The sequence below is a fragment of the Scyliorhinus torazame genome, chromosome 6 (assembly GCF_047496885.1).
Source record: "Scyliorhinus torazame isolate Kashiwa2021f chromosome 6, sScyTor2.1, whole genome shotgun sequence".
Lineage (NCBI taxonomy): Eukaryota > Metazoa > Chordata > Chondrichthyes > Carcharhiniformes > Scyliorhinidae > Scyliorhinus > Scyliorhinus torazame.
In genome coordinates, this window is record NC_092712.1 from 304,592,104 (window position 1) to 304,618,279 (window position 26,176).

General features: G+C 43.9%; 1 protein-coding gene across 4 annotated transcripts in view; it reads right to left on the bottom strand.

The window, feature by feature from the left end:
• LOC140425555 (dnaJ homolog subfamily C member 13) overlaps window positions 1-26,176 on the bottom strand; it is a 169,721-nt gene that overhangs the window by 12,058 nt on the left and 131,487 nt on the right. For all 4 annotated transcript variants that reach the window (XM_072509978.1, XM_072509977.1, XM_072509976.1 and 1 more), the window contains 10 exons: window positions 25,225-25,402; window positions 23,653-23,748; window positions 23,135-23,230; window positions 21,321-21,395; window positions 20,093-20,205; window positions 19,210-19,379; window positions 15,334-15,376; window positions 9,715-9,888; window positions 7,690-7,869; window positions 5,153-5,293 (listed from right to left, as the gene is read on the bottom strand). In XM_072509978.1, coding sequence (XP_072366079.1) covers window positions 5,153-5,293; window positions 7,690-7,869; window positions 9,715-9,888; window positions 15,334-15,376; window positions 19,210-19,379; window positions 20,093-20,205; window positions 21,321-21,395; window positions 23,135-23,230; window positions 23,653-23,748; window positions 25,225-25,402 — 1,266 coding nt within the window. The remainder of the gene's footprint in view (window positions 1-5,152; window positions 5,294-7,689; window positions 7,870-9,714; window positions 9,889-15,333; window positions 15,377-19,209; window positions 19,380-20,092; window positions 20,206-21,320; window positions 21,396-23,134; window positions 23,231-23,652; window positions 23,749-25,224; window positions 25,403-26,176) is intronic.

Genomic DNA, 26,176 nt, shown 5'->3' on the forward strand with positions numbered 1-26,176 from the left:
TCTATCAAGATTGGAGTGCGGAGGTGGTGAGAAGGAGGGCGAGCTTTAATCGGGCCAAAGCGGTACTTCACAAAAAAAAGATAAAGTTTGGAATGCTGCAACCGGCAAGACTGTGGGTCACATATCAAGGGAGGCACCACTACTTTGAGACGGCGGATGAAGCGTGGACTTTTATTGTAGAAGAAAAATTGGAATGATTGGACTACGAAAATGAACGTTTGGACAAAGTGGTGGGACGAGTGGGGGGGGGGGGGGGGGGGGGGGGGGTGGCGAAGAGGGATTGTATGATTAATCCTGCGGTATGGTAACTTTTCTTTCTCCCACAGGTGGTGATGGGGGGAGGTGGGGAGGGAGAGGAGATGGGGCGTTGGCCATGGGAGGCGGGGCCGAGGGAGAGGCGCGGGCTTGGTTCCCGCGCTATGATAATTATGGAGGGAATAGAGAAGCAGGAAGGAGGGGGCGCCGCACGGGGCGAGCCGTGATCACGGGGGGAAGCCGAGGTCAGCCAGAGTTTGCTGACTTCTGGGAGCAACATGGGGGGAGTAATTACGCTAGCGGGGGGTCTAGGGGGGGGGGGGGGGAGAATTACTGGGTTGCTGCTGCTGGGGAAAGGGGGGAGTGGGTGCGGGAAAGGATGGGCGGGGGGGCACCGTCTGGGAGAAATACAGCCGCGTGGGAACTGGGCGAGAAGCTGGAAAAAGATGATGGCTAACCGGCAAGGGGGGGGGGGGTGGGAAGCCCCCCAACTCGGCTGATCACGTGGAACGTGAGGGGGCTTAACGGGCCGATAAAGAGGGCACGAGTACTCGCACACCTTAAGAAACTTAAAGCAGATGTGGTCATGTTACAGGAAACGCACCTGAAACTGATAGATCAGGTTAGGTTGCGCAAAGGATGGGTAGGGCAGGTGTTCCATTCGGGGCTGGATGCGAAAAACAGGGGGGTGGCTATATTAGTGGGGAAGCGGGTAATGTTCGAGGCAAAGACTATAGTGGCGGATAACGGGGGCAGATACGTGATGGTGAGTGGCAAATTACAGGGAGAGATGGTGGTGTTGGTAAACGTGTATGCCCCGAATTGGGACGATGCCAATTTTATGAGGCGAATGCTAGGACGCATCCCAGACCTAGAGACCGGAAAGCTGATAATGGGGGGAGACTTTAACACGGTGTTGGAACCAAGGCTGGATAGGTCGAAGTCCAGGACTGGTAGGAGGCCGGCAGCAGCCAAGGTGCTTAAGGATTTTATGGAGCAGATGGGAGGGGTGGACCCGTGGAGATTCAGTAGACCTAGGAGTAAGGAGTTCTCGTTTTTCTCCTATGTCCATAAAGTCTATTCACGCATAGACTTTTTTGTGTTGGGTAGGGCATTGATCCCGAGGGTGAGGGGAACGGAATATACGGCTATAGCCATTTCGGATCATGCCCCACACTGGGTAGACTTGGAGATAGGGGAGGAAACAAGAGGGCGTCCACCCTGGAGAATGGATATGGGACTAATGGCGGATGAGGGGGTGTGCTTAAGGGTGAGGGGATGCATTGAAAAGTACTTGGAACTCAATGACAATGGGGAGGTTCAGGTGGGAGTGGTCTGGGAGGCGTTGAAGGCGGTGGTTAGGGGGGAGCTGATATCAATAAGGACACATAAAGGGAAGCAGGAGAGTAAGGAACGGGAGCGGTTGTTGCAAGAACTTTTGAGGGTGGACAGACAGTATGCGGAAGCACCGGAGGAGGGACTGTATAGGGAAAGGCAAAGGCTGCATGTGGAAGAGGCACTGCAGAGGCACAATGGAGGAAGGCGCAGGGTGTACAGTATGAATATGGAGAGAAGGCGAGCAGATTGCTGGCACACCAATTGAGGAAAAGGGGAGCAGCGAGGGAAATAGGGGGGGGTGAGAGACGAAGATGGAGAGACGGAGCGGGGAGCGGAGAGAGTGAATGAAGTGTTTAAGACATTTTATAAAAAATTGTATGAAGCTCAACCCCCGGATGGGAGGGAGAGAATGATGGAGTTTTTGGATCGGCTGGAAATTCCCACGGTGGAAGAGCAGGAAAGGATGGGATTGGGAGCACAGATCACGGTAGAAGAAGTGGTGAAAGGAATTAGGAACATGCAGACGGGAAAGGCCCCGGGACCGGACGGATTCCCAGTTGAATTTTACAGAAAATATTTGGACTTGCTCGCCCCGCTACTGACGAGGACCTTCAACGAGGCAAAGGAAAGGGGACAACTGCCCCCGACTATGTCAGAAGCAATGATATCGCTTCTTTTAAAGAAGGAAAAGGATCCGCTACAATGCGGGTCCTACAGACCAATCTCCCTCCTCAATGTAGATGCCAAGGTCTTGGCCAAGGTAATGGCAATGAGAATAGAGGAATGTGTCCCGGGGGTGGTTCATGAGGACCAAACTGGGTTTGTGAAGGGGAGACAGCTGAACACGAACATACGGAGGTTGTTAGGGGTAATGATGATGGCCCCACCAGAGGGTGAAACGGAGATAGTAGTGGCGATGGATGCCGAGAAAGCATTTGATAGAGTGGAGTGGGATTATCTGTGGGAGGTGTTGAGGAGATTTGGGTTCGGAGAGGGGTATGTTAGATGGGTGCAGCTGTTGTATAGGGCCCCAGTGGCGAGTGTGGTCACGAGTGGACGGGGATCGGCATATTTTCGGCTCCATAGAGGGACAAGGCAGGGATGTCCTCTGTCCCCATTACTGTTTGCACTGGCGATTGAGCCCCTGGCGATAGCGCTGAGAGGTTCCAAGGGATGGAGGGGAATACATAGGGGAGGAGAAGAACACCGGGTATCTTTATATGCGGATGATCTGCTACTATATGTGGCGGATCCAGCGGAGGGGATGACAGAAATAATGCGGATACTTGGGGAGTTTGGGGATTTTTCAGGGTATAAATTGAACATGGGAAAGAGTGAGCTGTTTGTGGTGCATCCAGGGGAGCAGAGTAGAGAAATAGAAGACCTACCGTTGAGGAAGGTAACAAGAGACTTTCGTTACCTGGGGATCCAGATAGCTAAGAATTGGGGCACATTGCACAGGCTAAATTTGACGCGGTTGGTGGAACAGATGGAGGAAGATTTCAAGAGATGGGATATGGTAGCATTGTCAATGGCAGGGAGGGTGCAGGCAGTTAAGATGGTGGTCCTCCCGAGATTCCTTTTTGTGTTTCAGTGTCTCCCGGTGGTGATCACGAAGGCTTTTTTCAAAAGGATAGAAAAGAGTATCATGGGTTTTGTTTGGGCCGGGAAGACTCCGAGAGTGAGGAAGGGATTCTTACAGCGTAGTAGGGATAGGGGGGGGCTGGCACTACCGAGCCTAAGTGAGTATTATTGGGCCGCTAATATTTCAATGGTGAGTAAGTGGATGGGAGAGGAGGAAGGAGCGGCGTGGAAGAGATTAGAGAGGGCGTCCTGTAGGGGGACCAGCCTGCAGGCTATGGTGACAGCCCCATTGCCGTTCTCACCAAGGAACTATACCACGAGTCCGGTGGTGGTAGCTACACTGAAGATTTGGGGACAGTGGAGACGACATAGGGGAAAGACCGGAGCACTGGGGGGGTCCCCGATAAGAAACAACCATAGGTTTGCCCCGGGGGGAATGGATGGGGGATATGGAATGTGGCAAAGAGCAGGTATAACGCAATTGAAAGATCTATTTGTGGATGGGAAGTTTGCGAGTCTGGGAGCGCTGACCGAGAAATATGGGTTGCCCCAAGGGAATGCATTCAGGTACATGCAATTGAGGGCTTTTGCGAGGCAGCAGGTGAGGGAATTCCCGCAGCTCCCGACACAAGAGGTGCAGGACAGAGTCATCTCAAAGAAATGGGTGGGGGACGGTAAGGTGTCGGATATATATAGGGAAATGAGAGACGAAGGGGAGACTATGATGGACGAACTAAAAGGGAAATGGGAAGAAGAGCTAGGGGAGGAGATTGAGGAGGGGATGTGGGCAGATGCCCTAAACAGGGTAAACTCGTCGTCCTCGTGCGCCAGGCTAAGCCTGATTCAGTTTAAGGTATTACACAGGGCACATATGACTGGAACACGGCTCAGTAAATTTTTTGGGTTGGAGGATAGGTGTGCGAGGTGCTCGAGAAGCCCAGCGAATCATACCCATATGTTTTGGTCATGCCCGGCACTACAGGGGTTTTGGATGGGGGTGACAAAGGTGCTTTCGAAAGTAGTAGGAGTCCGGGTCGAACCAAGCTGGGGGTTGGCTATATTTGGGGTTGCACAAGAGCCGGGAGTGCAGGAGGCGAAAGAGGCCGATGTTTTGGCCTTTGCGTCCCTAGTAGCCCGGCGCAGAATATTGCTAATGTGGAAAGAAGCCAAGCCCCCGGGGGTGGAGACCTGGATAAATGATATGGCGGGGTTCATAAAGTTAGAGCGGATTAAGTTCGTCCTAAGGGGGTCGGCTCAAGGGTTTACTAGGCGGTGGCAACCGTTCGTCGAATATCTTGCGGAAAAATAGATAGGGGAGAACAAAGAAGGCAGCAGCAGCGGCCCAGGACTTTGGGGGGGGGGGGGGGGGGGAGGGATGGGGGGGGGGGGTGGTGGCCTGAGACAAGGCAGTTGCCAATTAGGGCTAGTTTTTATTTTTTGTTATTTAATATTTATTTATTTGTTGTTGTTTTTGTTTAAATTTAAAAAAGGTCATTATTATCTGTATTGTTACAATGTTGTGTAAAGGATGCACAATGTACTGTGTTGGTTGACCAAAAATTTTCAATAAAATATTATTTAAAAAAAAAAAGGTGTTACATAAATGAAAGGTGTTAATAATTTGCACCAGGTTTGCTCCTCAACAATAAACATCTGCTCTGGGAGTTAGAGGGATATTGGTGACCGGGAACCATATGCCAGCAGAGATCTTCGGGGGGGGGGGGGGGGGGGGGGATTGAATAGGAGAAAAATCATTGCGCTGCAAGATGTGCTCATAATCTGAGTCGTCACTAAACCAGGCATTACAGCAATAGCTGGTGCAAGACATATCCAAAAATGGAGAATGATTATATCCACGAGCGAGTGTTAATATCTATAGGAATGAATTAGTAAGTGACATCTAGGAGACGTACAATAACTAATCCAACAAATGGCGACTCCTATTGATGAAATTCTCAAACAAAGGGTTACCCACCTGCGCTACCAGGTCGGTCTGCTCCTTCTGGAACATTCGATTCAGAGATTCAGAGGCGAGGCCTACCATATCTGATCGCACCTTCATTCCGTTCATCAAAGGCCCGATAGTTTCTAGCATTGCCATGGCTCGGACGCACAGCTTAAGAAAAGAAAGGATTATTAGACTACGAGTAAAGTTGCATTTCATTATCGCTCAAATTCTAATACCAATACCAAGGGGAATTCAGGACTAAATAATGGGCACCGACCGATCAGTGTCACTGGAATACTTTAGACAGCTTCAATTATGAATCACTTCTTTATCTGCCTGAATTAATGCATACAAACTGATGTTGACTTTGACAATTTGCACCAGTAATCAATTGACAAGAGTCACTTGCACATGGGCAGTGTCTACTTTCCGATTTTCCTCCTTCTTGCTACTGATTGATGCCACCAGACTGCTGTATTTGATCTTGTCCAATGAGTACAATATACTTGCTCCCTGTGAGGACAAGGAGAAAGTCTGTGGGAAGGGTAACGGTGTGAATGTATGCCCATGGGGATAATCAACCCCACATGCTAATTGGCATAGGGACAAACAGATCCAAAAAAAAAAAAAAAAAAGCCAGTGTGGTTGAAGGATTTACTTGGGAAAGACCGGTTCAATTTCATGGGACCAGTACTGGAACAGGAAGGAACTGCACCACTAGGATACATCTGAACTAGGCTGGAACTGGGGTCTTGGCTGAAAATGACAAATAATGACTTTTACACCAATACAGGGGGCTGAGTGGGGGAATGGGGGTGCTCAGATGGAATAAAAATAAGTGAAAAAAGCCAAAAAGATGAAGTGAAGAATCCAGATCATAAAAGTGTTAAAGACAAATACTTCAAGTTCAGAAACAAAACAGGAAATAACTGATAAAAATGTTAAGCAAGTCATTAAAAAAACAAGCGTGATAAGGCAAAAGGTGTGAGAAAAACAACATGAGGGAAGACAGGCAAGGTAGCACATTGCTCCAATAAGATTTCCAGACAGAAAATGAACACAGGACAAGGAGTAAAACCAGCAGATTTGAAGTACAACTTCATTTTAAAGGGAATGACAGTGGCCATCACTAGCTGGCTGTGACTGGCAAAATAAATTCTTTTAAAATAATGGGAATTGGAAAATCTAGTCATATTGATCAAATAAATTAGTGTTGGACAGGATCTCAGTTAAGAGTGAGCTGGAGGCAGAAATTCCATTAATTCCTCAGGTCAACTAAAAGATGCAAGATTGGTGGGTGTTGTCTACAGACCCAACAGCTGTGATAAAGTAGTGTGATGCCGAAATATTGAGATATGCAAAAACAGTGGTTACAACAGGAGATCAATTGTCATAGACTCTCAGAAGCAAAACAACTGATACCTTAATTTATGTGCAGAACGAACACTTCCATTGGAATTAGTTGTGGGAGGAAGTCAGCTCATTTCTGATTAAATGGATTTTAAAAACTTTATTTGAAAAATGGTTGAAGGTCATGGAGGAGTTCAAATTGCATCAAATTGTCCAATCCAATAAACACACATCAACACCCCAGAGGGAACATTTCACCGCTATGGATTTACTGGTTATAAACATTTGCATTGTTTATAGGCAATTTTCTTTGACAGACTGGTCTTCAAAATTCTCAAAACAATTTAATGAATACCTGAAAAGTCAGCTTGCTTCACATGTAAACAATTGAGTTTGTCTTGGTGAAGCATCTCGCTATAAAATTGGGCTCAGTTTGTCTAATTTGTACAAAGATTGGTGTTTCTTTGCGAGATATTCAATCTCAAATTCTGGGCACTGTATTCGACCATTTAGCACTGCACTATCAAGCTTACTTCTGTAAATGCTTACATAAATAAACCCGAGATGGTTTTGTTGGTTAGAAAAAAGTACCCAAGGGCAGCATGGTGGTGCAGTGGTTAGCACTGCTGCCTCACGTCGCCAAGATCCCAGGTTCGATCCCGGCTCTGGGTCACTGTTCGTGTGGAGTTTGCACATTCTCAGTGTCTGCATGGGTTTCACCCCCGCAACCCAAAGATGTGCTAGGTGGATTGGCCACGCTAAATTGCCCCTTAATTGGAAAAAGTGAATTGGATACTCAACAGGGCAGATATTATTCATCTTCTGCAGTGATATGAAATGAGTGGTACTCATCCAGCTGCAGGTTATAGAAGAGAGGGGAGTATGTGCCCTGCTGTATTCTGTATGCTAAGGATTGCTTACTCGTGTCATGCAATACACCATATACGAAACACACATTTCAGATAAAAGGGAGCTTGACAATGGAAGCCACCTTGCAGCACAAATAATAAATTGCATCAGTGGCAATGCAAAATCATAAATTGACAAGTGAGGGTGAATAAGCACGTTATTTAAATGACATGAAACAAATATAACAAATGCGGTGAAGATTTCTAAAACGGATTCATTTTCCGAATCCAACGATTAAAAGCATTAAAAATTGAAAGCTAAAATTAAAATCGATATTTAAAGAGCGAACTAAAATAAATCTTTACCTCGTTGTCAGAAAGAGCATGAATGACCCGGATTGCTGACTTGGGGATGACATTGTTTTTGTGGTTCAGAGCCTGAATAACTTTAGGAAGGTGGCCTAATGGAGGTACCTGGTCTGCTAGCTGCGGCTGGGACTGAAAGAGGCAGACTGTTGCTGTGGTAACCGTTTCTAAGGTTTCACCCTGTGCAAAAAAAAAACACATCAATTACTAACATGCGCAATACACGGGCTTTCCCTTCTCACTGAGCTTAGAAAATGTAACCTGTTGAGACAAGAAATCAACAGAAAAGTAAAAGACGGACTAACAAGCCATTAACTCAACCAGGCTGCCCGTTCCATGCAATCTCCCTACAGAAAGTTTAAATAACTCTTTATATCAGATGCATAATGAAGCTAATCCATTTCAGCTTTGTTGTGGCTACAATATATGAGATAGAATTTTATGATATTACATAGACTTTTATAGCTCAGAAATTAGCCATTTCGCCCAAGAGGTTTATGCTGATTTGTTGTTTTAAATAGATGAGTGTCCTTCCACCTCATCAATATATTCCTCTTTTTCTTATATTGGCCTATCTAGCTTAAATGCATCCATACTATTTGCCTCAAGCATTTCCTGCATTCGCAAGTCCCACTCTCGAGTAAAAAAGTTTCACCCGCGTACCCGGTTAGATATATTAGTGACTACCTTGCATGATATGTTTGGAGTTTTAGACTCCTGACACCACCCATCCCACCCAAAATTGGATGCATCCTCGCCATCGACCTCCTTCATAATATTGAAGACCTCCATCAGGCTACCTCTCAGTCTCAACTTAAAAAGTCTTCAATAAAGCCCCAAGCCCGATCAGTCTTTCCTGTTAGATGTACCCACTTAGTACAGAAATGAGGGGCATAGACAGACAGGAAGAAACTTTTCCCCTTGGTGGAGGGATCAATGACCAGGAGGCATAGATTTAAGAGGAATGAGTTTTAGAGGGGATGTGAGGAAAAACAATTTCACCCAGAGTGATGGGACTCATTGCATGAAAAGGGTCGTGGAGGCAGAGACCGTCATAACCTTTAAGTAGTATTTAGAAGTGCACTTGCAATGCCACGGCGTACATGGGCAAAGTGGTGGAAAAAGGATTAAAATAGTTAGGCAGGAGCAGCACGGTGGCGCAGTGGTTAGCACTGCTGCCTCACAGCGCTGAGGTCCCAGGTTCGATCCCGGCTCTGTGTCACGGTCCGTGTGGAGTTTGCACATTCTCCCCTTGTTTGCGTGGGTTTCGCCCCCACAACCCAAAGATGTGCAGGCTAGGTGGATTGGCAACGCTAAATTGCCCCTTAATTAGAAAAAATGAATTGGATGCTCTAAATTATTATTTTTTTTTTTTAAAGTTAGACGGTTGTTTTTGACCGGTGCAGATGGGATGGGCTGAAGGGCCTTTTCTGTGCTGACGACATCTTTGACTCTATAATTTACATGGTGGAGGCCAGAACTTACACACAGTGCTATATCTTTTGTAAGACGGAGTCCAGAACAATGCACAGTTCCAAGTGTGGTGCAACGGAGGTTCGATAGACGTTTAACATGAGTTCAAAAGCAAATAATTAATTTCTACAACAATAAACCCCAGGGGTTTGCTTGCATTTATGTCTGTTTTACCTGCACAGCTACTTTTAAATGATGTATGAATAATCACCCCCTAAGCCCCCTTTGCACCTCTGCCCAATTTAGACTTTTATTTTCCCCAAGGAGCCCATTCATTCCAACAAAATACACCTCACACTTGAAATTAATTTCCCATTTATCTGCCCATTCTGCAATCTTGTTAATGTCTTGGATTTTGGCACAATCTTTTTTCATTATTAATTGTTATTTTGATGTCGTATTTGATAGCCTGGTGCAGGAAGTGCGGGAAGTGATACAAATTAATTAAGTTATTTTTAATGCAAACAATTCCTAAAGATTCAAAAGTGGTTTTCAAATTACTGCACATTCACGACTACTGACATTAAATGTTGTTTTCACGGTTATGCTTACATGAGGATTATTTGTTTCTAGCAGTTCTGTGAGTTTCTCCAGCACTGCAACAAGGAATTCCCGAGGCTTACGAAGAACCCAACCAGGTTGTGCAATAAAGATCTTCAAGAAGACGCCCCCTACTGACAGTTCGCCTCCAGTGTCACTGTAGGCGACTGCAAAGTCTTCAGGTAACTGCAGAGGGTAGACAGAAAACATTAGTTTTACACAATCAAGAACATTTTCTCCCCTTTGCACCCCCCCCCCCCCCCAACTCAAACAAGCCATACGCTATCCCATATTCCCTGATTCAGAGTAGGAAATTTATTTTACAACTTATTCCTACTTGTAATAATGTACTAGATGTGCAGTCGGCTGGGTCAATTTCTACTTTACTGGGGGGGGGGGGGGGGGGGTCCTACTTTACTGGGGTGGGGAAGAAGGAGACATCAAGCCTCCAACTGCAACTAGTCCTGATATCATTGGCAACATTGTAATCTTGATTGCAAACTTGTCGCCTAAAATGTGTGACTAGAACTTCAGGGCAATTGTGTGCAGACCACTATTCACAGAACTACTGTTGTTTAAAAACAATATGGAAAAATGTTAGGTTTTTCTTGTCCACACAGATAATCTGCAGTCAAATATGATAGACATATACCACTGTAATTATGTTTTTCTCCCAATAAAATACTGTAGTGATGTGCATCAATGTAAATGCATGTAGGCTAGCTAGACACTAGAGGGAGCACCAGAAATATCTCACACACACACACAACCAATAGATCAGTTAGATGGGACACGACCAATGGACATTCACGATACACACAGAGGTGACACCACCACAAGAGGGCATTACACCAACCCATAGAGAAAGGACACCACACACATGATCTGCCTGTTTCCAATGGAGACAGTCAGTGAGTAGAGACACAGGGTTGATTTTAATATTACACCCACCACATGGATTGCAGCAACTGGTTAGTCAGTCTGGGTAGCTATAGTAGAATTAGCAGTAGTGTAGAACCCGAGTAATAGAAGTGTAAATAGTTTAATAAATGTGTTGAAGTTATCTCCATGTCTGAACCTTCCTTTGTCAAATGCACCACAAGGATGCCGCTTATGTTACACCTACAACATTATAAATCAAATACGATGTCCATTTGAAGCAAAGCTTTCTTCCTATGGCACACAAGACATTGTTTTATCTATGTTTTATGACCATGGATAGATAAATGTTTAGCTAACTATAACTGAAGATCTTCCTTGCCCAGTTACAGGGAGTGGCCAACACACTTCCACTCACATTTAGTGTATGCTTCTGAATTTGTTGGTTCCACCATATGTACTAAAACTAGGTTAACGTTGACTAGGTGGATAGGCAGCCCTTTTGAAGTTCCCCTGTATGCAAGTAGTGGGGTAGATGTCCCAGTTTTGTTTTGGCAAGGAGAGGCCGGGTTTCTTGCATGCACAATCAGAGAGATCTGCGGTGACTTAAAATCTGGTGCCAGGGAGCAATGACACCGCAGTCATCTGCAAACTGAAGATCATCTGTTTCACGGACGGCCAGTTTAGTTTTGGCATGGAGGCGAGGGCGATTCAGGAGCTTTCCATCGAGGCATTATTTAATGCTGACACTAGAGGGCAGTTGATCTTTAGAGGTGAATAGACATTGTTCGGTGGATTGTAAATAGTATGAGGCCATCAGACAGCTTTGCTTGACAAAACAGTCCAGATTTTGAAGGCATCAGATCTCCCTCGCAAGACACTTGCAGTTATGTCACCATGAAGTAAATGCAGGATTGTGATGAGGTTTTTTTGGGATATCCAAAGCTTGGAGCACAATCCATCGAGCCTCAGAATGTGCCGATTCAAATGCGTTGGTCAGGTCGATGAAAGCAATGAAGAGCTCCTGGCAACGAGGACCACGTCGGAGGGTTCTTTACAAGGTCTAAAGCCAAACTATCTGGGAGGATTTCCTCAGCCACAGGAAGGCAGCAATCAGCCTGTCCTTGAATATTGTCAAAACAAAACTCATATCAACCCCTACATAGTCAGCCAATTATTGCACCTTGCCAGTCACCTCTCTCAAAAGGCCACCAGTGACAAGCAGATCCAACACCGGACCAGCTCTGCCAGCTCAGCCTTTTACAGACTACAGCACCAAGTGTTTGACAACTCGTGGTTGGCCTCTGCAAGCTAACTAAAGTCCTAATGTACAGAGCAGCTGTCATCTTGTACTACAGCAAGGCCTAGACAGTGTATTAGTGAAACAAAACCTTCAGAGAAATTCACCAGCAAAGCCTCTGCTAAATCCTTTTGATTCATTGGGAGGACTGTCGAACTAATATTAGTGTCCTTGAAGGCTCCACTAACATGCAGGCAATCTACTGCAAAATGTGCAGGTTAGGTGAATTGGCCATGCTAAATTGCCCCTCAAGCGTCCAGGGACATGCAGGTTAGGTTATGGGGTTACAGGATAGGATGGGGTGGCTGGGGTAATGGACCTGGGTAACATTCTCTTTCGGAGGATCGGTGCAGACTCAATGGGCCGAATGGCTTCCTGCTGCACTGTTGGGTTTCTATGAAAATCAACATTGATGAACAGGACAGTGTCTGGATGGTCGAAAAGTGTCACACCCACCAGGTCCTGTTTTCTCAACTCTCAAACGGCCAACATTCCAGGGGAGGACAAAGGAAATCCTTCAAATACACTCTGAAGCTCTGCTCGAAGCTTGGATGGATTGCCATTAATGACTGGGAGGAGCTCGTTTACCGACTGTTTAAAACGGCGACTTGCCCATTAAGCTAAAACACACTGAGTCACGACATCTTAAATGATGAGAGAGCGACAGCACGGAAAAACCAAAAAGGAAGCAAATCCTGCACTTCAGATCCCACTACCTGTCCCACGCGCCTACATACCTGCGGGTCAAGAATCGGCCGGTTCAGTCACGTGAAGATCCACGGCAGAAATGCGAATCAAGGGACAGCCGATGACGCAAATAGACAAATTACTGCGAACATACCTTGAAAGCTTTGTTCAGCATAAATACTCTGCTTTGGCTGCTCATTTCAAGTAGCTTGTAAAATTGAACTCCACATGTTTATTTTAAATAAATTTAAGAGTGCCCAATTCATTTTTTCCAGTTAAGGGGCAATTTATCATGACCAATCCATCTAACCTGCACATCTTTGTGCTGTGGGGCTGAAACCCCCACGGACACGGGGAGAATGTGCAAACTCCACATGGACAGTGACCCAGAGTCGTGATTGAACCTGGGACTTTGGCGCCGTGAGACAGCAGTGCTAACCACTGCGCCACCATGCTAAATTCCATGTGGTTGACCCTAGGAATGACTTGGCTAACATAAATCAGCATATTAGGAAATCTACAAAGATCTCATCCACAGGTCTTAATTTGCTGACTGTGGAAGAAATACATTCTGAAGGAAGATTTTTTTTTTGTTATCCCATGCAAAATCATTTTTTCCCCCTGTATTTTTTGAAGTACATGTGCCACATGTAACTTTCTAGTTCTTACCACTTCCATGCATTATTTCCTTCATAAATTAATTTTAGCCCTAATGTATAGGAGTGTGCATGGTAATGAATAGAATGTGGAAAGGATGCATAGCTGCAGTAGGAGGGTGCCAAGGATGAGAAACAATGGTTTATTTAGAGAGACACAAGGCGCACTGGCTACTCCCACAGGAGCAGAGAGGAAATTTTTATAAATGTTTTAATAATTGTGAAAATTGTGCACGTATAAAGACCGTTTTGTGTATAAGCGATTTTCATTTTATTTCATTTATTTCATGGGATGTGTGCGTCGCTGGCAAGGCCAGCTTTTGTTGCTCATCACTAATTGCCCTCGACCGGAGTGGCTTGCTCGACCATATCAGAGGGCAGTTAAGAGTTAACCATGTTGGTCTGGAGTCAATTGTGGGCCAGCCCAGGCAAGGAGAGCAGATTTCAAACCAGGTTATGACAATCTGATAGGGCCATTACTTGAGACAAGCTTTATATTCCAAATTTATCATCAGTTGAATTTATTGAATTTTTTCCAATTAAGGGGCAATTTAGCCACCTACCCTGCACATCTTTGGGTTGTGGGGGTGAGACCAACGCAGGCACGGCAAGAATGTGCAAACTCCATGCAGACAGTCACCCAGGGCCAGGATGGAACCTGGGTCCACAGCACCGTGAGGCAGCAGTGCTAACCACTGTGCCACAGTGCCGGCCTTTATTAGTGGAATTTTAATTGCACTAGCTGCAGTGGTGGGATACGACCAGCCAGGTCTCTGGATTACTACATTGGTGACATCAACACTGCATCATCACCTTCCTTCCCCCCCCCCCCCCTTTACATGACTGCTTCAGACAGCAATCCATTTACAGGCTAATTGTCCTATCCGAAGAGCACTGAAGACTGAACAAACTTAAGATAATGCATCTTGTAAAATTAAATTTCTTAACACAGTCAGGCATGACTCAGGAAAATGCGGCAGAAAATGGTTCGTCACTGAGAAAAGTTACTGAAATTTGTTTTCAAGTTGAGCTTTTTTTTCCCTTTGTGGAATTGTTTCTTCACAGAAAACTCGCTTGATATTAATGGCTGTTTATGGGCTTAGCTTCAAAGTATTTTTTCGCACTCCAGTTGCAAAAGTTAGCAAAACGGTTCGGAACAGGCAAAGCCAAATTACAAACAGAACAAAAATGAGCTTGAGCAAAAACAGGACTCAATCAAAATCCCATAGCCTACGAGTGATGTTGTGATCCAGGAACTAAGCTGGGCTAATCCAGTAAACCAATGTGCAATTTATTGCAGCGAGGGTAGTCCTATTTATATTTGCTTTTCTTCTTGAAGTTCAATCATTCTCACCACCCTTCTTTTTTTTAAAAAATGAGCATAGGATGTTCCTGGTGAAAAGGATAAATGCCCAGTGCGGTGAGAATCCATCACACATCAAACGTTGATGCACAGTGAAGTGCACCAGAAAGGGCATGAAATGGGTCTCCAGTGCCTTGCAAAGCCCACATCAAACTTCATTCTTTGATAAAGGGGGAAGCAAAAAAAGGTTATGTTCAACAACCAATATGCTGCTACCCTCATTACTCTTTCTTTCCCTTTGCTTACAAGAAAGAAAGAGGTTTGGCAAGACCTCGTTCAACTAACAAGTGAACACACTTAGGGCGGCACAATGGTTAGCACTGCTGCATCATAGCGCCAGAGACCCGGGTTCAATTCCGGCCTCAAGTGGAGCTTGAACTTTCTCCCTGCGTGTCTGCCTGAGTTTCCTCCAGGTGCTCCAGTTTCCTCCCACAGTCCAAAGATGTTCAGGTTAGGCAAGGTTACGGGGATAGGCCATGGGAATGAGCCTTGGTAGGGTGCTCTGTCGGAGGATAAGTGCAGACTTGATGGGTCGAAATGGCTTCCTTCTGCACGGTTATTCCGGTTAACATTACCGTTACCATTAGTTGTTTGAAAGAAACATTTTCTGGCCCTTCAAAAGGTGTTTCAGGCGGTTATTCGAACTGAGTCAATCAGGCCCCCTCAGTCAAAGTCAATGTTACAGGAGAATACATAATTGTGTACTACCGTTTCAAAAACCTATTATTTATACAATCGCCGCATACCTTCCAATTCACATCTGGATTGTCACGCTGTTGCTTGAAGTGGCTTGAAAAGAAAGAACAAATGGAGTTTAATTGAGAAGTCTCAGTAAAGCAGCATTACACTCCATTTTGCATGGGTGAATCTTTGGAATTTATTGGTGGCACTGGGGAATGGAATGCTTGCAATTTTAAAGTCAGTGCCCTGCAAACCCAATTTATTTTTTCCAGATGTACAATACCGGTTCCCTGGCCTTCTTGCTGGCCCTTTGATAAGGATTACATTCCAACAATTATACTCCATACAGAACTAGACATTTTGTTTTCCCATCCCACAGCAGCCTTTTGTGGTTTGAGTGAAGGTTGCAGATTGGAGAGAGAAAAGTCTGTCGACAGTACCCTGGGTACAAAATCGACATTTAACACACTGTACCGCCCAGTTTGACAACATTAAACACCAATGGATAACACATGGTCTTGAAATTAAGCTACATCAGAATGCATCTAAAACAGGGCAGCACGGTGGCGCAGTGGTTAGCATTGGTGCCTCACAGCGCCGAGGTCCCAGGTCCGATACCGGCTCTGTGTCACAGTTCATGTGGAGTTTGCACATTTGCGTGTCTGCGTGGGTTTCGCCCCCACAACCCAAAGATGTGCAGAGTAGGTGGATTGGCCACGCTAAATTGCCCCTTATTTGGAAAAAAATTGGGTACTCTAAATTTATGGGAAAAAAGAATGCATCTAAAACAAAACTACTACCCTTGCTTCCCTCTCCACCAATTTGAGACTCTATTTAATAGTTTCGCCAAGCCTCCCTCTCGCATCTACCTTGCTCTGTTAATGCCACTGCTATGCTGAAGGCAACTTCAGCACCAATTGAGGTGGGGAAAGATGAGCTCCAGTTGCTTCAAGGGTGTAAGAAAACCAAACCATAGGCAAAAGGAAGCTTTATATATGGAAAACTAAATTATATTTCAAAAAGGAATACACAAGGTAAACAATCATGAAGTCACGATTTGAGTGATTTCCACATAGAAACATACATCAAGAATACACAAGAAATAATTTGGAAACTCTCTTTAAAGCCAACTTGGAACACCCGACTACCCTACCTTAAACTGTCAGTCAGACAACTGTTTTGCAAAATGCATCTACCCTGCAGAATAAACAGTCAGCTCCCAGGTTTTAGCCAATTAATAGTGGTACTGATCAGGAGAAGGTGCCTTAGTTCCGAATAGAAACAGAAAATGGTTACAGATATTTTGGGTTGGCAATCACTGAAGCATTGTCTGTTTGCCCAACAAGTGAAACGAGTTACGAAAGATTCAGCGATTAGCTGTAGATAATTCCTTCTTGCTCTGCTGCTTGTGAGCAGACCCTGACCAACCAGTCAAATATACTGTTTTTTTACTTTCCTCAAAATGCCACGAAAGCACACAAGGCATCATGAATATTGCTCTGATCTTGTTGTGAAACATGTGATATTGACAAAGCAGTAAATTGTGGGAAATGGCTTTTCAGCAGCAGAGAAAACCATAGCGGCAGGAAGCTTTAAACAATGAAAAGGTTTCTCACTGTTGCAAAAATACTGTCCATCTCTCGGGTCTGTATGGCCTTCAGCTTTCCCTTCAGTACCTTATCGATTGACAAATTTTACCCCAAGTATCCGCTGGCCTGAGTTTGTATGGGTGTCTCATGGTAATTTACAAAGTCTTTGCAAGTCTAGAGAACCCAAGATTATACGGTTTTCTTGTATATTTGTGGTATTGGGACCCTTGCATTTTTAAGTGACTTGGATGACCGCATTTAAGCAGGATTGCAAAATTTGTAGATTATAGCAAATTAGAGGCAGTGAAAATGATTAGAAATGCAACTAAGGTGTGAAGGATTAATGTGTCAGGTGTAAATTATTGCCAAGAAATACAACCTTAGCGTAAGGAAAGTGAATCAAGGGTGCCCACAAATTGGACGAGTTGTGCAATGTGATCAAATGAGCCCTCTCTAAGCATAACAGAATCACAATTGGAACGTAACCAACTCCTGCGCGCACACACAAACACCTTTGTCCAGCATGGACAACTATAGGTTTTACCCTTCCAGGCACTGAAACATTAAACACACTTAAAGCGAACCTTTATTTCTAATGTTTACCAATACAAATCTAATTCCCTTAAAACTATCTTTGTTTGCCGAACAATTGCCACTAATGGGAAGTCCAGGACAAGGACAAAATCTTAAAATCAAAGTCCGATCAGTCAGGAGAGAATTTAGAAACAGTTCCTTCGTTGGAAGGATGGTATGAAATGTGGAACCCTCTCCTGCAAAAAGCATCAGATGCTAGCTCAATTAATAATTTTAAATCAGATATTACGGTATAGAGACGAGGTGGGTAAATAGACTGATATAGATTGTCCATGATCTTATCGAATGACAAACACATTCAAGGAGCTGAATGGCCTATGGTTCCTTTGTCCATTGCCTTTTCCTCTTTAAATAATTCTTCCATAGGGCACATGCCTTTTGAATGATTTCAAGTATGTACTGCACTGAAATGGATTTAAACCCTGTATTTTCTGAGACTTCATCTCTTTGAAATAAAAATCTGGTCCATGTTTCTGGGGGAAGGGGTTTGCAAATTGCATTTCCTAGCTGCTACATCAAACCTTTGAAAAATGAGGTTGTGCGGGAAACAGAAGCTTCTGGGAAGGATAAACAACGCTAAGGAACTGGATTTCACCTGGTGGTCAGAACAAGACTGTGACTGTGCAACAGCCAGCTGAAAAGACTGGAACCTAAAAATCTGTGCACGCAGTCCAGACAAAATGAAGAGCCGGGTGGTTTTTTTTTTTTAAAAAAAAACCAGAGCCTACAATACGGTGTACTGAGGTGTTATTGAGTGGTCAGATGAAGGTGACTCTGGGAAAGTTATATGTTCAGGACTGTTGTGAAATGAGTGAAGGAGGTTCTACAGAAGTGCATCTTTTTGGTGATAATAGTTTCTGTGAAATACGGACAGAGTAACACAGTTGGTGGAAATCCTGCATGTCGAAGAGTGGGTGAACTCTACTGGAGGAAAATAGAGCTGTGAAAGACTTTGGGGTGGCATGTGGTGCCATATGTGCACTAAGAGGGCTATCTGAGAAATACCCCTTCGTTGTGTCAGCTGTTTGAAGAGTAATTTAGAGTCTCGACTGAGCATATTTTGCCTGTTAATTCATTTATTTTTTGTTGATTTTTAGTTTGATTATTATGGTAAAAGTTTTGAAAGTCAAATCTTGTCCACTGATTTCTTCCATTCGGGCTGTTTGCTTCTTCATTGCAAAATATGCACACTAAAGCCATTTACACATTTTTTTAAACTACAAGCAATAGCTTGGGTAGCATTCTTGTCAATGTATTCCAAATTGTAGAAAATAATGAAATACATTGCATGTTACAAGAAATCTTCTATTAAAGCCTCAAGTTATTCAATGTGCGCTGGGTGCCTCTGCATTCAAAATTAAAAACTTCCCGTAAACATCAATAGGAACAGACAAGATCATTCTATAAATACATAGAATCCCTACAGTGCAGAAGGAGGCCATTCAGCCCATCGGCTTGCACCGACCCTCTGAAAGAGCACCCTACCTTGGTCCAATCCCCCACCCTATCCCCATAACCCTATCTAGGGGCATTTTAACATAGCCAAACTACCTAACCGGCACATCTTTAGACTGTGGGAAGAAACCGGAGCACCTGGAACTCGCGCAGTCACGGGACGAATGTGAAAACTCCACACAGGGAATCACCCAAGGCCGGATTTGAACCCGGGTCCCTAGCGCTGTGGGGCAGCAGTGCTAACCACTGTTACCGTGCCGCCCTAGGAAAGTCAGAAATCAATGTTAAGATTAGCTTACGTACTCGAGCATCATTTGTCGGATGGTTGTGGACACCTTCTCCCTGGAGTTGTCATTCCATATCAGCTCTGGGTTTTCATGCGTTCCCTCAAATATGTGCACAGATGCTTCAGGATTGTCCCTCATGGCATCCATGAAGACACTCGGCAAAAATTTGGTCAACGTGATTCTTACCTAAATTGGGAGTGGTAGATTTATTGAAACAGTTTGAGAATGCTTCATATCAAGAGCATTAAAATAACGACCATTGAAAACAGGCAAGATCTTCACTGGATACCAAATCCCCAACAGCATTCTATGAAACAGTTTTTCTTCCCTGGCAGATAGCTGGAAAGAGGTAGTAATGTGGCTTGTTCATGATAGCAGGTGTGAATTGGAGAAATGAAACTTTGGCTTCTCCTGAAACTGCTCATCAAGCTGCATTATTTTTGCCAATTGAACAAGTGGTCCCTTGTCTTCAAACTCTATGTCCTGTTACGAATCACCAGGAAGAGAGTCTAGAGCTTTAGGAGAATGTGAAAACAGGTTGAACCCTTTGGGTAAAATAGAACAAACCAACAGATGCCTTAATGGCAAGGACAAAAAGAATAGGATTTGTCGGGCTGGATAGAATGAGCAAACAGTATCACGAAAACAAGTTCAACTTAAAAACACAAACCTCTCCAAGCTTAGCAAAGTCTTCAAAGCTGCAGTGGCTCCAGACAACAAACAAAACTAGTTCTGGATAGAGATCAATTAACACTAACAAAATGGTAATAAGGCCAGAGATTTCACCGCTTTCTCACACGAAACATCAAGCTAATCTGCTGTTCCTGTTATTGAAGAATATTTGGTTCAAATGGTTTGCCGGTTTACAAAACCAACTGTGAGCTTAAACACTTACACACCTTTGGTCCAATAAGTTTGTCTGTAATCATTTTGGCAAAGAGCTCCGCAGTCTGGGCTCGAACCTGAGGATGAGTTGAATTACAAAACAAGTCTAGTAGATATACAAGGGCACCTGCAAAGAAGCAGAACAGTAAATAATTTCAAATTTGCTGCTCAAAGGTAAAGAGTCTGAAAACAAAATATGTACAATTGCAAAATATAAAATATTGAACTAAATTTCAGGAGCATGTTAATCTCTCAATTCAAAACAGAATCCCATCATTAAGAAAACAATCGAGATTAAACAGATTACCCCGATAAGCATCTGACATGCACATTCAGCCCAACTGAGGCTATTGAAAGTTTGAACACAATGAGGAATCATTGTGCTAATGTTTGACATGTACAATTTAATACAGCAGAAAGCTCCCTCTACTCTGCCGAGGTAGAGCACCTGCTATATTAATTTTACCATTTCTTTCACTGGCAATCCAACCAAGTATATACACGCTTACGCAATAATTAAATTAATAGTTGCAGAATAAACTGGTGATAAAATGAGATAATCCGGGAATCGAACCTGGGACAGCTCCAGGGTCCCAGGTTCAATTCCCGGCTTGGGTCATTGTCAGTGTGGAGTCTGCACGTTCTCCCTGTGTCAGCATGGGTTTCCGCTGGAATGTGGCAACTAGGGGCTTTTCACAGTAACTTTGTGCAGTGTTAATGTAATCCTAGTGATAATAAAGATTATTATGCAACATTCTCTAAACAGTGTGCATTACAACTTAATATCATTAATTTATAGTTTGCTAAATGTAAACTTAATGTATGACCAGCAGCATAGATTGGCAGAAAAGAGGTTACTTCATTACCTATTGAAAATAATCTTGGTGAAAACACCCATTTTTCTCAAAACCAAAACGGTCAGGAAACTACATCAGTCATCTGTTACTTCAAATCTCTTTTTATTAATTTGATTGTCATATTTCAGCTACCGACAACTACCATTGCGAAATTACTCAGACATACAAGCTTGCATCATATTACATACAAGCATTCACAGCTTGCTGCAGAAATTTGGAGAAGTATATTTCAGCGAGATTACATAATGGATGGTAGGCAGCCACCGGCTCTGCTCACCTTCAAGTATAACAATGTATAAGAGTGCACATTTATACTCCGGAGTCAAATCGAGCCATCTCCCATATACAGATAAAATACATTGAAAAGGAACAAACACTGCTTTACCTTTCCCCATGGCTTCTTTTATGATCTTTGTATTTGATGTCAATGCATAAAGGGTTTCAAGGACAAGCTGTCGACCTAAGAACAGTAACATTGAAACTTTTCTTACAATTTTCAAATTATGGATTTGAAAACCTGCACGGTAAAGGACACTTTTAAAAACTGCTGTTGAAGCCAATCTATCATTGTTCAGTCTCCCTGGCTGACAAATAGACTGTAATTTCCTAACGCAATGAGTGTGTCATCTTGTTTTTTTCTACCCTTTCACTCAATGCCTTTTAAAATGCTGTTCACCTGCAATATTTTCCAGTTTCAATCTGTATTTGTTGCTTTTTCCAACTCTCCACGCCTATGTTCCACACGCTATGGTTTCTACATGATTTTCTCATTATTCTGTCCTGTTGTTAGGGTCTTTTCCTCGTTCTGCTAATCCATCTCTCCTCAATATCCTAGTTCGCTCTCGTGTGTTCTTCTGCAGGTATTCTCAATTTTTAGGTCTTACTTTCAAGACCAGGGCTGTCATCAGGATGGCAAATCAGGTTAGAGTGAGGTCAGCACGGTGGCGCAGTGATTAGCACTGGGACTGCGGTGCTGAGGACCTGGGTTCGATCCCGGCCCTTGGTCACTGTCCGTGTGGAGTTTGCACATTCTCCCTGTGTCTGCGTGGGTTTCACCCCCATAACCCAGAAGATATGCAGGTTAGGTGGATTGGTCAGGCTAAATTGCCCCTTAATTGGGGGAAAAATAATTGGGTACTCTAAATTTATAAAAAAAGAAAAAATCAGGTTAGAGCTAGGAATGGGATTGATTACTTATGGGCTACAACAGACTGGGGCTGGAGATTCAGGTGGCAGCGTGGAGGCAGCTGGGCATGAGAGAGTAGTTAGCCTGAGCTTAGGATGGAATCGAGAAACAGAAGAAATCAGTTGAAAATCAAAGGGGTCTAGCGAATATAGCCGGTGCCGGAAGTGGTCCTTTGCTTTTTTTTTTTCCGTTGCCATTTTTCTCTATAATTTTCCCCTCCCAGCTCTCTTGGTTTTGAAGGCACGCATTTTGGCTGCAGCAAATGTCATTGGGACAAAAGGCAAAAAGGCTGCAGTTGCCAGAAGTGTAAAGGGAAAATCTTGAGCAGGTTAGGTAGCGTTTGTGGAGTAATGTTTCATACAATCCCTACAGTGCAGAAGGAGGCCATTCAGCCCATCCCGTCTGCACCGACCCTCCAAAAGAGCACCCTACCAAGGTCCACACCCCCGCCCTATCCCCGTAACCCCACCTAACCTTTTCCAGTCTCACAACCGAGGGGGACACAACATATGAAATGCAAATACGATCATCCTCTGTCCACAGTTGTTTGACCTGCAAAGTGTTTCCAGCATTTCCTGTTGTTTTCATTTCGAAGGGGCTGGTGACCTTCTGATCTGATCAGAAACGAAGCGTAGACAAGCTAGTAGACTAAACATTAAACCCAAATTGGATTCTGCCTTCAACCAACACGTGTGCATTTTCCAGCATTGGGTACTGCATGATAAATCTGTAGCAAGAACCCTGGCTGATTTTCCAACCCAAGCCCAGGGCACTCTCTCTACTAAATCCAACTAAAATCAGCCAACTCAACAGAGACTGAACTGGTTCTTACCTGGTCGAGGTGGCTCCATTTATAAAGTGCTCCTATCAATCGAGCCATCAGGTGAACAACCTTTGCTCAAACATTTACCACCCCCAGCTAAAAACATTAAATTTCCTTGCTGAAACAAAGGCTCCTGAAGCTAAATCATATTTTAAAGTTCACGTCCAACAGTTATTGAAGGGATACTTACTGGATGGCAATGAATGCAGCAGAACTAGGAGGTTAGAAAGGACCAGTGATTCAGCAATGTTATTTACACATTCTTGGTTAGCCGTCACTATGTTCACTACCTGTGGCATAACAGTAAAATATTCAGAAACATTTCTCGCGACTTCATGCATCAACACAAAAGACAGATTTCCAGTCACTGGCTTTTTATAAGTTCGCCCTAAAGAAGTGGCAATGTTAAAGTTTAATCGCTTCTTTAAAAAGAAGAAAGAAAATTGGATAATCCTGTGTTAAGTTCAACACGGTTGCAAACAGCTCTGGACGCACCCTCATTATAACCAGATTGCTACAAATCCAACTGCTGCAATCCGTGCTATTCCCAGTGGTGGGACACAGATTCTTGTCTGCTCCATCACCAGTTTGGTGGCCTAGGGTCATGTTGTTCGACTATTTCATGGTGCAAGCAGTCTGCAGCCTCGAAGGATCAAAATGGAAAATAAAAAACTGGGAAGCCAACTTACAGCACCAACAAATCATAACCTACCTCCAAGGCAAGCTGTTGAACCTGACCAGCTCCATGCACTCGTAAAAGAGAAAATATCAATTTAAAATGCCCAACGCATTCAGTCTCAGCACCTGCAACAAAATTCAAAATGTAGACCAGCAGCTGCAAACTGGACCCAGTATAAATACATGGCATAGATTTGGCATAGAACATGAACTTAAAATGGTTGAGTCCAAGAACTAAAGCATTTTCTCCAGAGTTTGCCTAACTATTGCTATTCAACCTCTCCACCAAAATGGGAAACCAGCTGGGCAATATTCCCCTGGCAAACAAATTTCTTCCAATTAAATATTGGGAAGAGCAAAGCCATTTTCTTTGGTTACTGTTACAGGCACATGGTGGGTGGCATGGTAGCATGGTGGTTATCACAGTTGCTTCACTGCTCTAGGGTCCCAGGTTCGATTCCCGGCTTGGGTCACTGTCTCTGCGGAGTCTGCACGTTCGCCCCGTGTCTGCGGGGGTTTCCTCCTGGTGCTCCGGTTTCCTCCCACATTGTGCAGGTTAGGTGGATTGGCCATGCTAAATTGCCCTTAGTGTCCATAAAGGTTGGCTGGGATAGGGTGGCGGTGTGGGATTAGGTAGGGTGCCCATTCCAGGGGCCGGTTCAGACTCGATGGGCCGAGACGGAAGGAGAGGAGAAGGGCGTGGGAGACAGATTCCAACATGCACCAAAAATTGTAAAATTCTGTAATATGGACAACAAGCTGCAAACAACGAGCAGGGTTATTTATACCCAAGGCAGATAATCAAATATCAGTCAAACAGTTCAGTCTGAAGCTTTCCAACTTGTAATTTCAATAGGTAGATTTCACCCCCCTCCCCCGCACAGTTTACCATCCGAGTAAGACATTGAAGTTTGTGCAAAATACTATTCAGTTTTCAAGTAGCAATATTTACTGCACAATGGTGAACTTGTATTTCATAAACCATGGAAAAATTTAGATCTCTGAATGAAATTCCTTCACCATAAATTAGTAATAGGCTGCAGTAGCCATTGGCAACTACGTTTAAACAATGAGCTTGATGCCGTTCAAGTCAGTATTAACCACCATCCCTTCCCCAACTGCATATTCCAAATGCCAATGTATTTTCTATCGAACAGCAAGATTAGGCTGTTCAAAAATCAGTCAACACGTAGCATTAAGGAACAGATGAATGGATGAGAGACCGGCAGCATGAATTTCCAAATGGCAAATCACGTCTAACTAACCTAGCTAAACGTATTGAGAAGGTTCTTCTCGCATATCGTAGATCACATCCATTACTTTGGAACCCAGGTTCTTGTACAGAAGGCGCGCAAGGTCCCACGGGTAATAACTAGTTAAATTGATTTTGAGGATATGGGTTAGAGGAGGAGTGTTGGCCACAATACAAGAACTCCTTGCCTCTCTTCAAAAAGTGGCACAAGGCTTTATTTTTAAAAAATATCCAGTCGAGCTGGCAAATGAAGCCTTCATTTCGCAACTCAAAACTCAGCAAATAATGCAGCACTCCCACAGTGCTGAGCTAGAGTGTCAGTTTATATTATGCGCTCAAGTTGCACCAACCTGGATTGTTTTTGATGACATTACGTAACGCCTCTAGGGCCATTTCAGCTCGCCTCAACCGGTCTTCATGCTGATCAGATTCCACTTTCCCAGTCTGCGTGATGGCCATCAGAGTGTGTAGATATTGTGCTTGTGATCCAACGTAATCAAGGAGGCTGGCTGCGAACACCTTCGGAAGCTAGGATAGGCAAATCAAGTTCAAGCTATGGTACTTGTCTTACAGGAAATATTGAGGCAAGCCCTTTTAGATTCCATCTTTTCTTTCTACAGAGCAATTTCTAACCCTGTCTCTTAAGGGAATAGAGCCATCAGTTTAATAAACATTCCTGAATTTCATGCAGGAAAATTGCTTCGCTGATCAACTGATTCTCCAACTCAGCATAGACCCATGGATAGCACAAGGTGAGCGAGCACTACAAAAAAAACAACTGAGTAATTCATACCCAGCAGCAGTGACATCCACGCGATCATAACAGATGCGGACAAGATCAGACATTTGAGGTAACGCAGAGAAAGGTCACGAGGGTGATCCCAAGCGTCAGGAAAACTGAATGTGGGAAGAATAAACTATTTTCAGCCTTGGATGGAGACCCAAGAGGTGAGTCTATTAGAAGCAAAACTAGTTTAAAAAAATGTGGGAAATTACTTTAAAGTAAATTACATGAATAGGAGGGAATACAGATAGGAGCGAATGTAAAGCAAATTTAGAACTGGTATCCACATGTCCTTGGCACAACTTGATCAATATATGAAAGTAGAAGTGAAAATACTAAAATAATTTAAGATAAAACGTAATGCATCAATGCGAGGTGATTTTCTAGATGGGCAAAATACCTCACTCATCGAGCAATTGTTTGAAGCAGGTCCCAAATTGGAAAGAGCAGCACTGCTAGCAAAAAGAATGTACGCCCTGTGAACTCCCAACAGCTGGCACCATTACCAGCAGAGAGAA